We start from the raw sequence: 17,805 nt of genomic DNA, 5'->3' as shown, positions 1-17,805 counted from the left end.
AGCCATCAAAACATCAAAATATTGAACAAACCAATGTCTACTCTTTTCTTTGCCCGTTTTATTCACAAATACACAATTTAGCAATGGCAGGTCATAGAACAACCTTCACAGAACACAAGTCATATTCACTCTGACATACAACAAGGTTTCTTTATTCCTCGCTCTTCTAAACTGCTTCATCCAAAGTTAGACAACTTGCACTTTGACAAATGATTAAATAAACAACCTTTTTAAATGGATCTTTACTCTGGCCAGCTGTTAGAAAGGGTGGGCATAAATACGGATTGGGCTCACGAATTCAGGGTCACTGCAGTAGAACTCAGAAACCAGGGTGGAGACAGCCGTTCAGGATATGCTCGTTAAAATACGAATAAAGAAAAACGTAAAGAAAAAGAAAAAAAAGTCTGTACCCTTTGAAGGGGGATGAGGAGAAGGGGGGGGGGCATTTCAGTCCATGTGGTAGTTGGAAGTGGGTGGTGGTGGTTGGGAGAGGGGGGCAATGAGTGGTGGGTAATCCTCTCCCCTTGGCCCCCCCCCTCTTGCTTGCTACTAGTATGACTACTACTGCTGCTGGTAGGACTACCACTCCTTCTTCTTCTCATCCATTGAGACCCCCCCCGGGCCCAGTGCCACCACCAGCAGCAGCCCCCCTACCACCGAGGTGGTCTGGAAGAAGTCATACTTCAGGAAGTCGTGCATTGGCTTGTAGGCAGGGATGGTCCAGAAGGCGTTGAAGTACACGTTGATGGCCAGCAGCCACACCACCAGGGTCAGCGCCGCCAGCTTGGTCTTAAAGCCCACCGCCACCAGGACGATCAGGGCCGTGCCCACCATGTTCTGCAGGATCTGCAGGGAGACAGGAGGACGGTGTGCACCTTGGTTAATGAATAGTCTAGTGCAAATCTGGGACCTGGCAGTCCTACTGTGTTATGCCTCGTTTCCACCCAGCACCCCGGCTTGGGGCGGATCGGATCGGGAGAGCTCGGTTAAGCTAAATCTTTCCACCGCCGACAATACCCTTATGGTTGGGTGTGGTTTTGGCTGGACGGCGATAGCCACGGCAGCTACGTAAGCATCATGACATCATAGCAGTGCGACATAGTGTAGCCTGAATATATTCGATGAAAAAGAAGAAAACGAAACATTAAACAAAGCGCAACAATGGAGGACGTCCAGAAGTTCCTAATCTTTCTTCTTGGGATATTGCAAACTTTTCGGCGTCGTCACGGAAGTGAGGATTCTGTTGAACAATCAACGGACGGCGTATGTTGCACCCCCTTTTCGGCACCCTTTCAGACCGCTTGGTCCCCCAACGGAAGAGTACTGAAAATAGGAGCGGCTCACCGCGCTTATTTTGGGTCCCTGCCAAACTTTTGGCAATGGAAACACCAACATAAGCTGACCGCACCGAACCGCTCGGTGGAAACAAGGGTCTTCTGGTCCAGCAGTCCTACTGGGTTATAGCAGAACTTCTGGTCCAGCAGTCCTACTGTGTTATAGCAGAACCTCTGATCAAGAAGTCTACTGCGTTACAGCAGAACTTCTGGTCTAGCAATCCTGTTCTACTATTCAATAGCAGAACTTCTGGTCCAGCAGTCCTACTGTGTGATAGCAGAACTTCTGACCGCGCAGTCCTACAGTGTTATAGCAGAACTTCTAGGGAGCGATTTTGATATTTACATTTGCGAATTAATTTGAGTGATTAAGACTGACGAAACGCTATTGAAATAATTATAATATTTAAGTTCATGAATTATGGTTTACAATTACGTAATTTTCAACCGCGTGAAAGCGATAGAGACATCTATGTTTGTATTTTGAGTAAGAAGGGAACAAATAAATCGGTACTTTAAAGGCCGTGTAGCAGGGTTTATTTTCCAACAAATTTCTGCAATTTGCTTGTTGGTAATAAAGATTTAAACTGTTATTTATTGTATTTAATGTTGTTAGGTATCACAAAATGGAATGTATTGCGAAAAAGTAGGTACTATTTTAGCGGTTTGCTATTGATTCTCATTTCCCCCAGAATGCATTGCATGACGTCACGTTGGGGAGACGCCGACCAAAGCCACATTGAGCCCCTTGAGAGTAGAGACTAGTAAGAGAGTGTTCAGCAGATTATACAGATACATAGATATTATATATAGTTAGTATATGCTACACGTGAACCTCCTAAGATGGCGCAATTTGATTGGTTCACTATCTCGGGATATTGGGTCATATCCCATGATTGACATCTCAAACTTGATATTGTTTTCATCGCAAAATGTCTGCCAATAACAAAAAATAAACCGCTAATAAAAACAAATAAATCCCGGCAAAAAGTGTTATCTTGTTTATTTTTGGAGTGTTCACGTGTAGTATCTACTAAAACATTTAATTAACAATTATTTGCCGAAGGCGAAGTGAATAGTGGGGAATAGCCCCCTCAGCCTTCGGTCTTGGGGGCTTTTCCCCACTATTCACTTCGCCTTCGGCAAATAATTGTTGATTAATAGCCTAGATAGATAGCCTAGTCAAGTCTTTATTAATACCAAACGACACGAATCGTCTGGAATTCATTTAGGTGATTCGGCTCACGCAGTATAGCCTACAAGACCACACAGAACAAGGGAGACAACAAGTCTGACTGGACATACACAAAATACATCACATTAAAACTAGACACATGCGCTGATAGACAGATAGAAAGATAATTAAATATATTCTATTATTTGCCTTGCGGAGCCAGCCAATCCTGTGGTCGCATGCAAATTAGCCATGTGTGCCTAACACAAGAAAGACTTGATGTTGAGAAGTCATACTAAAAACGGATATCAAGCAAAAGCTAAACCAGACTGTATCAATCACATACTTTGGGTCAATTCTAACTTATGGCAAGAGGCTAGTCTTTAAATCTTTGCAGTGACTGAATGTTGATGATTGTTTTGCATAAGATGAGCACACCCGCCGTGGTGTTGTTTGGCTTGTTGTGTGCTGTCTGTCAGCATCCGCCGGGTTGGACGATGTGCTTTGTGTATGTGTTCAATGTACTGTCTGATCGTATTTGCGGTAGATTGATAGTTAAATAATGTCACACCACGATCGGTTATACTTGCAGGCACTCATTTGTAAGTGCACTTGTACTTATCTAAACGACATAATCGCTGTCACTAGATATAAAGAAAACATTGACTTTCACTCAGTGCTATTCACTGACAGTAAAAGTAAATAAGTGTTGTTATTGTGTGCACTGCTGTTCATTGACTAGCTCCAGCGCTCGTTGCTGCATTGCTAAATGATAGCAACTCTCCACTCATTCACCTCTGACCATGCATTTAATTGGCTTTAACCACCATCAGTTCTCTGCAATTCCTCATTCGCCCTCTCACGTCTGACAGGTTCGAAATTATACGGCTATGGGCAATCATACATGTTATTTTTGGTTCTTGACACCTTTTAGACGCCATAGTTCTAGTTCTAGGCTGAGGCTACCTTCCACCACGTCTCCCCAATGTGACATCATCGCTGAATGGCGTTAGAAAACACCCGTTACTGCCAAAAACGACAAAAACTGGACTTTATTATTTGAGACATTTTATAAATGATACACATAATTTGAGTGCTTTATGTACCCATTAATCAAAACTTCCGGTTAACCTGCACGTAGGCCTTTAAGACGTGCGTTGTCTCGATTTATCCGCTCTCAGAAGCAGCCACTGAAAAGCTGCCACTACAGGGGGCCCAGCACAGTAACACCTTGTTTCCTGTTTCGTTCCAGAAATATTTTAACAAGGAAAGGTAATTTGCCTGAGTGGATGAAGCTTTCAAAAGTGTATTGTACAAATTGTTTATTTAAAACCTTACAGACCCTTTGACAGTATACTTCTGGCCGAGTTTGTGTTTGCCAATTACATGCTTACAGATCCCAGCCATCATGCAACATGTTTACTCAGGCAAATATGGAGAGGTCCAGCACTAAAGAATCTAGGGAATAAGTGCAATAACCAGCAAGCCAATTACCAATTAATTTTGCAATAGCACTACATTACTTTTTCCTCTGCAGACGCTTTAACGTCACTTTCCTTACATACTGCTTTAGCATTAACAGCAGGTTAACAAGACGACAACAGTGTTTTCCACAGTGACTCTACAGACGGCTGCCTGCATAACAATTAACCAACTTGAATGAATCAGTAAAAGAGTTTCAGCCCCTTTTGCACTGACCCCAAGGCTTATGTAGATACATTCCACTCTCTCATTTCTACCTAAACACCACCTTTTCATTCTCCCCAAAGATCAAAGCTCAAAAGTTATATCCAGTGTTTGAAATCATAGAACCCCACCTTGATTAAACCTATTATTCAGTTTTTGGTTTAGGATTGCTTAAGACGGGTTATCACCTCATGAGGTGAAACCCTTAAGAAAAGTCAAACCTGCAAAAACACAGATTTTAGATGAACTGTGATGTAGAGGCTTTCCTAGTACTGCTACGGCTTTGTACCAAATATAGACTTAAATCAACCCTAAACGAAAAAACGGTCCAGATTATGGGTCTGCTATATGTACATGGTAGGGGTGTAACGGTAAACTGAAGTCACGGTTCGGTTCATACCTCGGTTCAGACATCACGGTTCAGTACGAGTTCGGTACAATGAAGGAAAAAGAAAAAACAAAAAAGGCAATTCTTTTTTATTGTGCATGTCTCAGGTTGTACCACCTAGTGTCATACAGTCTGATTGTCTTATTTTGATTACCGTACAGTCTCCCCTGAGCTAGCTGCAACAGCCTGAACTGTGCAATCTAAGATTTAAACAATAAGTACCCCACATCATCTCCAGACTCCATACGTAACTTGTAAACAAAATAAGACAATCAGTTATAAAACTGAAAATGCAGCATGTCTTATTTATGGAAGTGCAAAGTACACAGAATTAGCGCATCTCCACTGGAGAGGGCGGGTCGGTTCGTGCGGCTTGGTGGAGTAGTGAAGGTGCGGATTGGAGCAGCTCAGTTATGGCTCGCGTTTCGACCGCCGACAGTACCCTAATGGTAGGGGGGGGTTTAAACCGGATGGCGATAGCCGCAGCAGTTACGTTAGCATTGTGACCTCATAGCAGCCCGACACAGTGTAGCCTGCTAATAAATCCAAGGAAAAAGATGAACGCGCACAATGAACAAAGAACAATATACGTCCAAGAAGTACGACAAACTTTTGGGCGACATTTTCTTCAATAAACGAAGCTTTCGCCATTGGACACAAATACCTCACGGATAATGTGTTTGTTTGTTATTATTCCCCTGTCTCACGGAAGTGCGATTCTGTCGACCGATCAACGGACAGCATGTGTAGCTCGAACTTGCCGGCACCCTTTCAGGCGTCTCAGTACCCCAACGGAGGAGTACAGCGAGACGAGTACGTTTCAATACGGCTCAGTCCGGGTCACGCCCACTTTTGGCGGTGGAAACGCGTTCCGTGCCACACCTTAGCGAACTGATTTGACCCGCACCCTCTGGGGAAAACGCGCCATTAGTTGTCCCTGAAGAACTTCCGTATCTAACATTAGTTCTGCATTACATTAATTAATTTGCATGCCAGTTTTATTGATTTTTTTACTGTGTGTTCTCCGTGTAAATCCATGCACCCAAGTACCATAATTGGTGTTATGAGGAAACCTAGGGCTGCTCGATTATAGACAAAATCATAGTCACGATTATTTTGGTCAAGATTGAAATTACGATTAGTCAAACGATCATTTTGAGTTTGAAAACATGATGTATTTATTCAGCATGTCTCTCCCAAAAACACTTTGTTACTGAGAACTTTGTATTTTCTCCTTAAAAAAAATACACAAAATGGTCAAAAAGAAAATGTTCAAAACTAAAATAATGTACAGATATGTATCCAGCTTTTCTATGCACTTTCTACAAAACAAAAAAATAGGGTAAAAGAAAAAAATCGATTATATTCGTTTTTTGATCGTTTGACGCTAAAATCGAAATTCGATAAATCGCCCAACCCTAAGGAAACCTGTACGACGACACCTCTTGAAAGGTTCTCCCTAATGGAGCCTTTTCAGAGACGTCATCGTAAGCAGTCCCAGATGTCCTCACTACACTTATTATGGTCTGCTCCTGTCAGGTCCCCCAGTCCATGGTGAATGTATAATATCTTCACTGATTTTAGTCTTCTACCAGGACGCAGGTACATTCAAGTAGACTAATAACTGGTTATATGCTACGCTGTGATTTTGGTGCGAATGCGTGAGGCTAATACTCACAGAGAAGAAATTGGCGTCAAAGTGCAGCAGAGTCATGAACATGAGCACCAGCAGCACTCGGCCTCCCAGCTGCATGTACTGCTTCGGGGAGCTCTCCCCCATGGAAGGCACTCCCGCAAACATGCTCTTCCCTTCCGAACGAGACTCCGCCAGCAGTAGGAGCAGGCCGCCCCCTAGTGCTAGGTTCCTGAATGACAAGTCAAGGGACATGTCCCACCAGATAGTCAGACAAGAGGAGACATGTGCCAGCTTGTATACAAAGGCTGTTTGGTTCTTTACCTAATGTAAATTTGCAGGAGTGGTTATGCGGAAACAAATTAATGCACTGATCAATACAAAATATTCTTATAAAAACTATATTAGATTTATATACAAGGCTTTTCAATGAACTTAATTTAGTAAAAAACTTACCTCATCAAAAATTTGAGATCCCATAAAATGCTGTATGCAACAGTCTGGGGTAAAAAAGAAGATTGAATAAGAAATTACATTTTTTGCTCTAAATTTTGTATGTATGCATTTGCCAATACTAATTATCTTTATCTTACCTGAAGGGCAATGATGCTAAATAATCCAAAGCAGGCGTATTGCACAAAGTTTCTACTGAGGATAAGAACACAGCCACCTGTAGAAGCAGACAGAGGAAGGTATAGGGTTGATGCTGTCCAATGAACAAGGCTGTGTCACAATAATAATTTTAGCTTACGGCACATAATAGGCTCAAACATCTGAAGGCATCATGGGAAGGCTTGGTGATAGGTGATACTCCACCATTTTGAATGGAGAGAGTGAAGTAGAAGTAAAAGGTTGTACTAAAGTAAATCCATGCAAATGTACCGTAACATGAGCTAGTGAAAACGTTTTGCCACACCTCGCATGAGAAGCGCAGGTGCAGTTTCAAACACAAGAATGCTCACACTAATGACATATCTAATTAATTACTAAATCATGACCCAAAAAAACATTAGAACCAACACAATAACGAAAATTCTGAAGTCCTATGCGTCCGAAATGGAGGCGGTCATTGCTGTGATTTGGCGATGTACAGGCCCTAAAGAATACACATACAGTGGGGCAAAAAAGTATTTAGTCAGCCACCAATTGTGCAAGTTCCCCCACTTAAAAAGATGAGAGGCCTGTAATGTTCATCATAGGTATACCTCAATTATGAGAGACAAAATGAAAAAAAAAAAATCTAGAAAATCACATTGTCTGATTTTTAAAGAATTTATTTGCAAATTATGGTGGAAAATAAGTATTTGGTCAATAACAAAATGTCATCTCAATACTTTGTTACATGCCCTTTGTTGGCAATGACAGAGGTCAAACGTTTTCTGTAAGTCTTTACAAGGTTTTCACACACTGCTGCTGGCATTTTGGCCCATTCCTCCATGCAGATCTCCTCTAGAGCAGTGATGTTTTTGGGCCTTCGCTGGGCAACACAGACTTTCAACTCTCTCCAAAGATTTCCTATGGGGTTGAGATCTGGAGACTTGCTAGGCCACTCCAGGACCTTGAAATGCTTCTTACAAAGCCACTCCTTCGTTGCCCGGGCGGTGTGTTTGGGGTCATTGTCATGCTGAAAGACCCAGCCACGTTTCATCTTCAGTGCCCTTGCTGATGGAAGGAGGTTTTCACTCAAAATCTCACGATACATGGCCCCATTTATTCTTTCCGTCACACGGATCAGACGTCCTGGTCCCTTGGCAGAAAAACAGCCCCAAAGCATGATGTTTCCACCCCCATGCTTCACTGTAGGTATGGTGTTCTTTGGATGCAACTCAGCATTCTTTCTCCTCCAAACACGACGAGTTGAGTTTTTACTAGTGGTGCAACGGTTCACGGGTTACCCGTGATCCGTACGGATCAACCCCCACGGTTCGGGACGCAAGTGATCCGCGGATCGGCTGATAAAAAAAAAAAGTTGTGCGTTCACGTGATCATCGCATGTTTAAAGGACAATTCCGGTATTTACAACATCATCAAGTAGCGTAGCGAAATAGTTTCTGTCATGTTTTATTTGGCGTTCCATAAATCCCATTGAAACGGAAACCGGAAGCGGAAATGTTTATGTTTGGTTGTAGTCTTTTCGCTTGGTTCTCCGTATCAACAGTAGGGCTAGAACCGAGCGAAAAGACTACAACCAACCCCCCTTGCAATGAGCAATGAGTCTTCCAACAGAAATCAACGGATTTACAAAATGCCAAATAAAATACGACAGAAACTGTATTTCGCTACCATACTTGATGAAAAAAAAGATGAGGATGTCTGCATTGCCTGGGGAGAGTGTAGACTCTAAACTCTCCCCAGGCAATGCAGACATCCTGAATTTAATTCAGGATTATTTACTATCGATGTTAATAAGAAGAAGGAATAATGCCTTAGGTTGCAATTCTTTTAAATATTGACTATGTTTAAAGGGAATAGGATTATTGCCTAATTTTTCACTTTATTTAGTTTTTACACATTTGAAGAATTATTTAAAGTCACATTTATCTTGTTATCTTTTTTATTGTTGTTGATCCGAAAATGATCCGACCCGTGACTCAAAAACCGTGACACGATCCGAACCGTGAGTTTTGTGATCCGTTGCACCCCTAGTTTTTACCAAAAAGTTATATTTTGGTTTCATCTGACATTCTCCCAATCCTGTTCTGGATCATCCAAATGCTCTCTAGCAAACTTCAAACGGGCCCGGACATGCACTGGCTTTAGCAGGGGGACACGTCTGGCACTGCAGGATTTGAGTCCCTGGCGGCGTAGTGTGTTAGTGATGGTAGCCTTTGTTACTTTGGTCCCAGCTCTCTGGTGGTCATTCACTAGGTCGCCCCGTGTGGTTCTGGGATTTTTGTTCACCGTTCTTGTGATCATTTTGACCCCACAGGGTGAGATCTTGCGTGGAGCCCCAGATCGAGGGAGATTATCAGTGGTCTTGTATGTATTCCATTTCCTAATAATTGCTCCCACAGTTGATTTCTTCACACCAAGCTGCTTACCTATTGCAGATTCAGACTTCCCAGCCTGGTGCAGGTCTACAATTGTGTTTCTGGTGTCCTTTTACAGCTCTTTGGTCTTGGCCATAGTGGAGTTTGGAGTGTGACTGTTTGAGGTTGTGGACAGGTGTCTTTTATACTGATAAGGAGTTCAAACAGGTGCCATTAATACAGGTAAACAGCCTCTTAAAGAAGAAGAAGTTACAGGTCTGTGACAGCCAGAAATCTTGCTGGTTTGTAGGTGACCAAATACTTATTTTCCACCATAATTTGCAAATAAATTCTTAAAAAATCAGACAGTGATTTTCTGGATTTTTTTTTTTCATTTTGTCTCACAGCTGAGGTTTACCTATGATGAAAATTACAGGCCTCTCTCGTCTTTTTAAGTTGGAGAACTTGCACAATTGGTGGCTGACTAAATACTTTTTGCCCCACTGTACATGTCTAAGGTTTATAGGTCTCCATGATGGAGGACTTGTTCCCCCATGTGGTAGGGACAGATCATGATGATCTACACTTCATGACCCAGTTTCCTAGCCTGCCTCCGCCCGCCTAAGTACTTCAGCTCAATTTGAATTTCCCTTCAGAACTAGGTCTGGGTCTGCGGTATGTTAATGGGTTTCTCCGTCTAAATTTTCTGTGTCCAATCAGCGAACAGAGGGAGTGGCTGAGATCAATGACGTTAAAGTCAGCTCTTGTTGAAGGACAACTTCATGCATGGTGTTTGGTATGTTTACAGCCTGCACGCAACGTGATTCCCGGCAGAACGTTAGTGATTGGTTATGGCAGATCCAGAGTGGGGCTGGGCAGATCCAATAGTTTCAAACTTCAACACCCGCCTTCAAGTGAGTTAACGTTTGTCCATTGAGTAGGTCCAGACTCTCTGTACAAATTAAATGAAGTACGAGAGTCTGGTAGGACCAGGCTACAAGTTTCCTGTTGACGCTATCACTGTAAATCAAAGCACTAAAACTGGGTGTAGTACTATGAAGAAAAACAAGTTCCCCTATTGTCACCTTCAAGCACCGCCAACACATTCAAGTGTGACTCCATAACAGCAAAAGAAGAGTGGTCCTATGGGAGTCTGATCGAGTGTTAGACTGAATGTGGGTTTGTTGACCTAGCTGGTCTGGGTTGGTTCTCAACTGTATTTTTAGCTTGTCAGAAGTGATCAGATTACTGAAGATGCCAGTTTGAAACAGGGTCTTATCTGAAAGTGCAGATATAAATATCCATTTCCAAAGAAATGCTTGGTACACTTGATCTGTATGAAGAACAGGTTCAAGTATCCAGTTCTTCCCATTAAAAGCAAGGGCTGTGGTTATGAGCACTGTTCTACAGTGTACTTTCTATTCACTTAACTCTTAAAGTTGTCTGTTGAAAGAAGTGACGTCTAAAGGGTGATAGCAGCGCATCATATCAGGTAGAATTGAGTTCACCCCTCTATTTACTTAAAAGTGGACGAAGCCAGCGTCTCAGACAACCAAAAATAAATATTACCCCACTAAGCCTGGCCAGTTGGTATGGAATAAAACCATTATTTATTGGTCTTCATGTTGGTCTGTTGAGTTATTTAAAATTATGCACATTGTGAGAGCTATCGGTTGGTGGCACTGTAGTACCCAGAGCAACTACAAGTTCCTGGGAAAAGCAGCATTGAAAGGAAGAAGCGAAACATTTACACATAAAATGTGGTACGGTCTGTTGTGGGAACCATGGGGCCAGCCCTCCATGGCCATGTACCCGCCTGGCATTCTACTCACCCAGCTGTCCTATGAGGTTGATCAAGACAAAGCAAGTGGCCAGGAAGTAGCCACAACTCCAGGTAGCCTCGATGTAGTCCCGCTGCTCGTTCCACTGGAACCACATGCGGATGCCGTCCTCCAGGAAGGTGCTGATGAGACACAGGCGGGCAAGGTGCGGCAGGTACTGTTTGGTTACACGCAGAAACTGGAAGACAGAAAGACGGTAGAAGCATGCTGTCAGCTAAAAAGATTATCGGATGCAAGTGAAAGATTTGTGAGGTCTCAATAAGCAGCAGCACAAGAAACAACCCAAGCAAGAGAGTACCGTGGTTTTAGGTACTTTTTAAAAGAGGGTCAACAAGATTTGTTCACAATCAGTGGTGTTTGATCATAACTATATACTATAAAAGTGTGTGTATGAATGAGCCTATAGATGGGATTATTGTATGAGAAATCAAATTCAGATTAAGAGCATGTTCCTGACCGGCTTTCAGTGTGCCTCTAAGCCAGCAGCCATTGTGCAACACTTGTGTAAACAATTCAAGCTTGTCTTGGCCTGGATGATCGTGTCAAAATATGAGCACAAGTCTACGAATGATCCAAACTAGGCAAATGGATTAGGCTTGGCTGTATCAGATGATAGAAGCTGTATTGAAACCAGTGTAATTGAGACTTCAGAACACCAAACAATAACCTGCTCAGGCCCTCCTACTTAGGAGGCCACATCAGCATTGACAAACTATCCTAGCCTATCAGGCAGCCCTAACTCCCACTTTCGAGAGCAGTGGAATATGAATGGAGGACCACGGGCCAATGAGGAAATGCATATGGGTGTAACGACTGATAGAAATAGGCCATGCTGAAATGTTGCAATGGGCTAAGAGCTGAACTTGTTGTTCGGGAATTAGCTTTCAAAAGGCATTAGTATGTATTTAACAGCAAGCATGGGCACATATAATTCCATTAAGCCAAGGAAGGAGTTTAACCTTTTGTAAATATACCTAAACAATGGCAGCTCATGCAAATCCAATAATTGTACTGAATTAACAAACACATGTTGTCTACAGTCACAGCTTACTTATAGAGCGGGAATTGGGAAATGGTTAATGCTCTGCAATAGGAAATAGGTTTTGTCCAACCAATATGAACACATTTTAGGAGACTACATACATTCACGATTATTGAAGTTCATTACTCGAGCTTAGAGCCCATCGTACTCTGACTGTCAGGACACAGACGCCTCTCCTAGAGACCGGTTTTATCAGTCTGGTCGCGGCGTTATACCTCAATTAGTTAACTGTTAGGCAAACGAAAACTTTGATTTGATTAATACATTCCTATACCAAGCCACATGTTAAGGGGCATTGTGGGGAAACGCCAAACGCCTTCTTAATAATGTCCATTTTTTCGCTATTCGCCGAATAGTGGGGTGTCGATTTGATCATAATACACCAACAAGGAGAAGAACTACTGGTTCTGGTGGTCAGCCCTGGAGCAATAAGACTACTCGGAGCATATAGAGTGAACAGCTGCCGAGCCATCTCACCTGTAAGCAGAACACTGCACAGTAAACCACCACACAGTATGAACCTTGGCCGTTTTACTTTGCCACGCATATAGGTGAACGGTACTCCCGACCCAGTGGGGGGCAGAAAGGCATAAGGTAATACCCACACACCTCATGTAACGCCCTGACGTGCATAGCTTTGAGATAAGGATATGTGTAATTGATTTGCAACAAGCTGTCGTTAACTTTTGAACACCAAACCGCGTACTGAGCCTCGACGTCTCTTCAGTCGGTCCGCGTCCAGCCAACTCTTCAGCAGTCACCGTTATTCAGCTAGCTAGCTCATATCCGCTCATAGTTATAGACATGCCGGGAATCAGTTACCTGGTCCGCCACGTCTTCGGCTGTATTCATAAGGTCCTCCTGCCCCATGTTGTAAAGTTGTCGAGGCCTAAAACACAGCCGTAAATTCCTTCTGCAAGCAGCGTCCACCGTAGCCCCCGTTATTTACTCTCAAGGATCTGGGCTCTCTGGAGCAGGCCGCCTCCGCCCCACAATGCCCCGCGGTTTACCTCCAGCCCCCCTAGTGGTGCTGCAGCCGCTGCATGCCACGTAGGCCGAGAAACAGGCCTGTCATGAGGCATGGAGCGTTGTTTACTTGTCTTTGTGTATGTAAACATGGACGGGGGCGTTGAGACTACCCTGTAACCATGTTGTGAACTTTACTTTTAATTTTTCCCTATAGAGAGCAATATAATGGAAAACTATCATTCATAAATACTATCACAAGTTCCCATTGCATTAGATACAATTGTCTGTTTCTACAAAATGCATTTGACCAAACTCTACTTTAAACCAAGCAAATATTTAAAACTTCATTGTATCCATGCAAATTTGACCGTGGAGCAGTTTCTAAATCAAGCTGGGCCTGTTTGTGAAGGGTCGTGAGTCTCGTGTCCAGCCACAATAGCATAATTTTGTCTTCAGGATAGGTCACAGCCCCCCAAACCCATTCTAAAACTATCTTTGATATGTCACTGTCTGGTGAGCAGACAATTGGTTTGTCCAGATTGCACCTATTCACCCAGGACTTCAAAGAAATGAAATGTAAGGTGATATTCACCTGAATCCTTCCCTCGATGTAGTGCAATATGGGTTTCAGCTGCTGGTACAACCTGTAGGAGAAATTGAATCACTTTGCAAACAATAAAGAACAATTCTTCCATGAAGCTAAAAGTTGGGTAAAAGATTAAGGATTAATGTGAAAACATTACTGGAAAAGCTTAATGTCCAATGTTCCAAAGACAATGTTGTACTTCTTCCTATGTTTTAAATGCACGTTTCATTGTCAATAGTTTAAATTAAACAGAGCCCTTCAAGAATCACCAAACGTATTTAATCATTGGGGTCTAACTCCATCTATCTATATACCTAGCAGGCCCATGGAACAATACGTTTCATTTTTAGGAATCATAGAACGAATATTAAAATGTAATATTGGATATTAGAACCATATTACTGAGTCAATGACAGAGACTGTTTGTTGCATAATAGATTTATTGCATGACTCTACACTCAGCCAAAAACACCATGCAACATTACGAATCAATTACGGACACCTGTTCCATATTTAACAAACAAGTGCCTCAAGCTTTCTTCACTATTGCAACCACTGCTGTGTATAAGCAGGACAAACCTGGTCGATTGTAGCAAAAAGACCCACCAAAGGGAATGGAACTGGTGAAGGGTATAGAAACTACTACTTTATAGAAACAAGTGTTCTGGCATAATGTCTGTGCCAGTCCCATTCGATGTAGATTTCCAAGAGATTGTCCTAAGAAGTCAAAAGTATCTGGCCACAGCCCAGTTTAGTTTCAAGGTACTGTGCTCTTCTTTTTTTTCCAGTTGTTATTTTTGAATTTCTTGTGGACTCCACCGCGCTGAGCCTAACGGAGAAACGAGAATATCAACAGGAAGTGATGCCAGAGCAGAACACATTTACATTTAGGAGATTTTGCTGACGCTTTTATCCAAAGCGACTTACAACCATTCATTCGTACATTCACAACCCGCAGCGGTGGCGACCACACAGGGCGACAGCAAGGTTGTCAGGAGCAGTTAAGCTGAGGCGTCTTGCTTAGGGACACCTTGACACAGCTAGGAGGGGCCAGGGATCGAACTAGCAACCTTCCGGTTACCAGTTAACCCACTCTACCTCCTGAGCTACTTTCACCTCTAAATGTATTACCGTCATGGCTGAATTCCGATGAAGAGACCTACTGACCTTTTTGCGTTTCTGCAGATGATCACTTTCAACCTCCATGTTCTCCTCCTCTTCGTCATCATCTGTCTGAAAGTCATCCTCCTTCTTCTCTCCAGGCCCATCCTTCTCCACCTTAATTTCAGTTTCTGGATTATCTTGCAAGAACATAGTTGCTATGGAGAAAGAAAAAAAATTAATAATAAGGTATTCATTACATTTCGAAAGGAACCTGTCACTAACACACATAACTGTCACACAAACAGCGTCAGAAAAACATCCTTCTTCCACCTCTGCAACATTGCATGCCTTCGACCCACTCTTTCATCCTCAGCTGCCGAAACACTAATCCACGCCTTCATCACTTGCAGTCTCGACTATTGCAATAGCATTCTGTATGGCCTCCCCTCCACTATTCTTCAAAAATTGCAATATGTACAAAACTCTGCTGCCCGACTGCTAACAAACTCCCCCTCCAGAAAACACATTACTCCAATCCTCTGTCAACTTCATTAGCTTCCAATAAAACAACTCATCAATTTCAAGATCCTCCCCACCACCTACAAAGCGCTAAACAACTTTGCACCCTCGTACATAACAGATCTCCTCCATCGCCACCCCCCGCCTATGCTCCGCTGATGCCAACCTTCTCACCTCCATCACCAATACCAAGTTTCGCACCCTGGGCGCAGAGCCTTCGCCATCGCCGCCCCTACCCTCTGGAACTCCCTCCCTCTGGCCATCCGAAACTCTGATACACTCTGTTCATTCAAAAGTCAACTTAAAACCTATCTCTTCAGGACCACCTACAACATTTGACAAATCATCCTCCGCCATCTTCCACAATCTCCCGCTCTCTTAATGTGTTGCCTATTGTTGTGGTGTTGTTTATTTTTTCCCTTTTGTTTGAGTGTCTGTACTGTCTGTATGTATTCCTTTCTTATTTGTAAAGCGTCTTTGAGTATTTAGAAAAGCGCTATAAAAAACTGATCAATTATTATTATTATTATTAACTGTCCATTTTCACCAAATTAGCTCTGGTTCATGAACTGGTTTCGTTCAGCATTCTTGGAACCTCGGTGCTAACTAGCAAACCAGCTCGCATTTCCACAAGTTTTTGGTGTGTGTGTGTGTGTGTGTGTGTGTGTGTGTGTGTGTGTGTGTGTGTGTGTGTGTGTGTGTGTGTGTGTGTGTGTGTGTGTGTGTGTGTGTGTGTGTGTGTGTGTGTGTGTGTGTGTGTGTGTCTGTCTCTCCCTTACGGGGGTAAAGGTCACTCATGCTGTCTTCCGAGTCACTCTCTTCTTCATCGTTGGAGGATGGCTCCCACACTTCATTTTTCTGTTTTGACTCCCTCCGCCTAGGTCCCTCTGCCTCAAACTTGTTATGGTTTTTGGGCCTTTTGTTTTGTAGTCTGGCTGGAACAAATGCAATCCCCTCTCGCATACAGTCTTCATCTATTGGGATAACACACACTGATCAGTACAAATAGGAGTCATTGAGAGTAAACCCCTCTCCATTTGGTATTTCATAGAAGGATTGTAAAAAGCTGTGTTCACACCACAAAGGTAAATGTAAGGGCAGTGTGAAATATGTAGTTAAAGGAAAATACCGGTCTGGGGGACCAAACCATCTTAATGTTGTCCATGTCCTAAGTGTGGAGGTATCCTAAAAGCTTTTGCTGCCTTTATTTTATTCTATAATTTGCTGATGAGTACAACAGAAAGGCTTATACTAATCGACATTGTTGTATGCAGTTGACCGTTAAGGAGTGGTAAGGACCAATATAGCGACACTTACATTTTCCCAGGGCTTTTTTGAAGCGTTTCCCGTTGACATGTTTGAGGACGTGGTGAGGCTGCCGGTTGAGGTGCCTTAGAGTCAGTTTACAAAACAGCTGCATTCTGGAAAACAAATGAAACAGGAAAGAAGACAACCCATTAACGACAACATTTGCTATTTGCAGTGTTGTATTAATTTTCTGATAAGCATGGCTTAATTACGTCGTAAGGCTTTGTTCAACATGTACAATGTGTTGAGACATAGAAACTATATTTCAAACTCCAAAGTTATTTCCAAACTGTGTACTTACGGTTGTTTGGAGCTGTGAACGATGTGTGGTTCATACTGGCTGTAGTTGAACTCCGACACAGAGCTCAACTTCTGATATTTCTTCCCATTTATAAATCTTTGTAGTTCTGCTAGATCGCAGGGAAACTCGTGGTCATTTAGTGTACATTTGATCTGAAATTACAATATGGGCGAGAGGTCAAGTTAAATTCAGTAATGATATTCTTCAATCAAAGGGGATGCCATCTATATTGTTATCGTTCAGGGCACACAGTATGGGCTCATACAGATGGTATGCTAGCAGAATTATCTGAAATAAATGGCTAGCTCTTACTTATTTGTAAACGACGAATTCGTGTACTGACCCTCTTATTATCGATCAGTTGAAGAAATGGCTGGTTCAGAAGGAAGGCTTTGAGATCTGTGGTTAAGTCTTCCATTATGAATTACTCTTGTGATGGCCACGCTGCGAGAGCCTTCACGTGGGTGGAACACTAGCTGTTGGTGTTGCTGTTATTTATCTCCTGACACCTTGGCACCATGTGGGTTCAACGAAAGTCTATTTAATTATCAATAAAAATCTATATTTATATATTGATTGATATATTGATCCGTGTGGTTTAAAAGAAAGATAACGGTCGTTATCAATTAAAAAATAAATAGGTGGTCAAGGTTATGGATCTTTATTAAGTTTTTCTTGGAATATAGATTGGAATCTCAAATAAATGTTAAGCTCATATATAAATTCTTGCCCACATCGTCTCGGGGAAACAGACTTCGACCTGCTAACACGTAGACAGGCACAAACAATGTGGTACTATTGGGTCCTGAATCACCTGATATGGTGACCCACGAGGAACACTTTTCTTGGATTGCGGATTGCTATTCTTAAATAGGTCCATGATTGCTATTTGCCAAAACAATATAATCAAATAATAATTTACACTATTACTCGGGTAGTTAGTAACTTAGT

At 42.5% G+C, this 17,805-nt stretch overlaps 2 protein-coding genes across 2 annotated transcripts; both read right to left on the bottom strand.

Moving 5' to 3' along the window:
- Positions 1–58: 58 nt before the first annotated feature.
- Positions 59–13,044, bottom strand: surf4 (surfeit 4). The gene is made up of 6 exons (XM_079734555.1): positions 12,890–13,044; positions 11,017–11,203; positions 6,809–6,885; positions 6,672–6,715; positions 6,261–6,447; positions 59–846 (listed from the first exon to the last, which is right to left on the bottom strand). Exons 1-6 carry the CDS (start codon positions 12,935–12,937, stop codon positions 580–582), a joined length of 810 nt encoding a protein of 269 aa, XP_079590681.1. The 5' UTR covers positions 12,938–13,044; the 3' UTR covers positions 59–579.
- Positions 13,045–14,089: 1,045 nt separating this feature from the next.
- On the bottom strand, positions 14,090–17,588 carry surf2 (surfeit 2). The gene is made up of 6 exons (XM_079736001.1): positions 17,198–17,588; positions 16,855–17,006; positions 16,563–16,666; positions 16,025–16,219; positions 14,790–14,941; positions 14,090–14,451 (listed from the first exon to the last, which is right to left on the bottom strand). Exons 1-6 carry the CDS (start codon positions 17,270–17,272, stop codon positions 14,380–14,382), a joined length of 750 nt encoding a protein of 249 aa, XP_079592127.1. The 5' UTR covers positions 17,273–17,588; the 3' UTR covers positions 14,090–14,379.
- Positions 17,589–17,805: the final 217 nt, after the last annotated feature.

Source organism: Pollachius pollachius (assembly GCF_949987615.1).
Source record: "Pollachius pollachius genome assembly, chromosome: 4".
Classification (NCBI taxonomy): domain Eukaryota; kingdom Metazoa; phylum Chordata; class Actinopteri; order Gadiformes; family Gadidae; genus Pollachius; species Pollachius pollachius.
The sequence above is the reverse complement of the archived record's forward strand: the minus strand, read 5'-3'. Positions and strand labels throughout refer to the sequence as shown.

What these genes read in the sequence shown, in the direction of transcription:
- surf4 (XM_079734555.1), bottom strand. Translation starts at nt 12,937, where the DNA reads ATGGGGCAGGAGGACCTTATGAATACAGCCGAAGACGTGGCGGACCAG. An exon ending in CCGAAGACGTGGCGGACCAG is followed by an intron (nt 11,204 to 12,889) that starts GTAACTGATTCC and finishes TCTGTCTTCCAG; the next exon opens with TTTCTGCGTGTAACCAAACA. An exon ending in TTGACGCCAATTTCTTCTCT is followed by an intron (nt 847 to 6,260) that starts GTGAGTATTAGC and finishes GTCTCCCTGCAG; the next exon opens with ATCCTGCAGAACATGGTGGG.
- surf2 (XM_079736001.1), bottom strand. Translation starts at nt 17,272, where the DNA reads ATGGAAGACTTAACCACAGATCTCAAAGCCTTCCTTCTGAACCAGCCA. An exon ending in AACTGATCGATAATAAGAGG is followed by an intron (nt 17,007 to 17,197) that starts GTCAGTACACGA and finishes TTGTAATTTCAG; the next exon opens with ATCAAATGTACACTAAATGA. An exon ending in CAAAAAAGCCCTGGGAAAAT is followed by an intron (nt 16,220 to 16,562) that starts GTAAGTGTCGCT and finishes TTATCCCAATAG; the next exon opens with ATGAAGACTGTATGCGAGAG.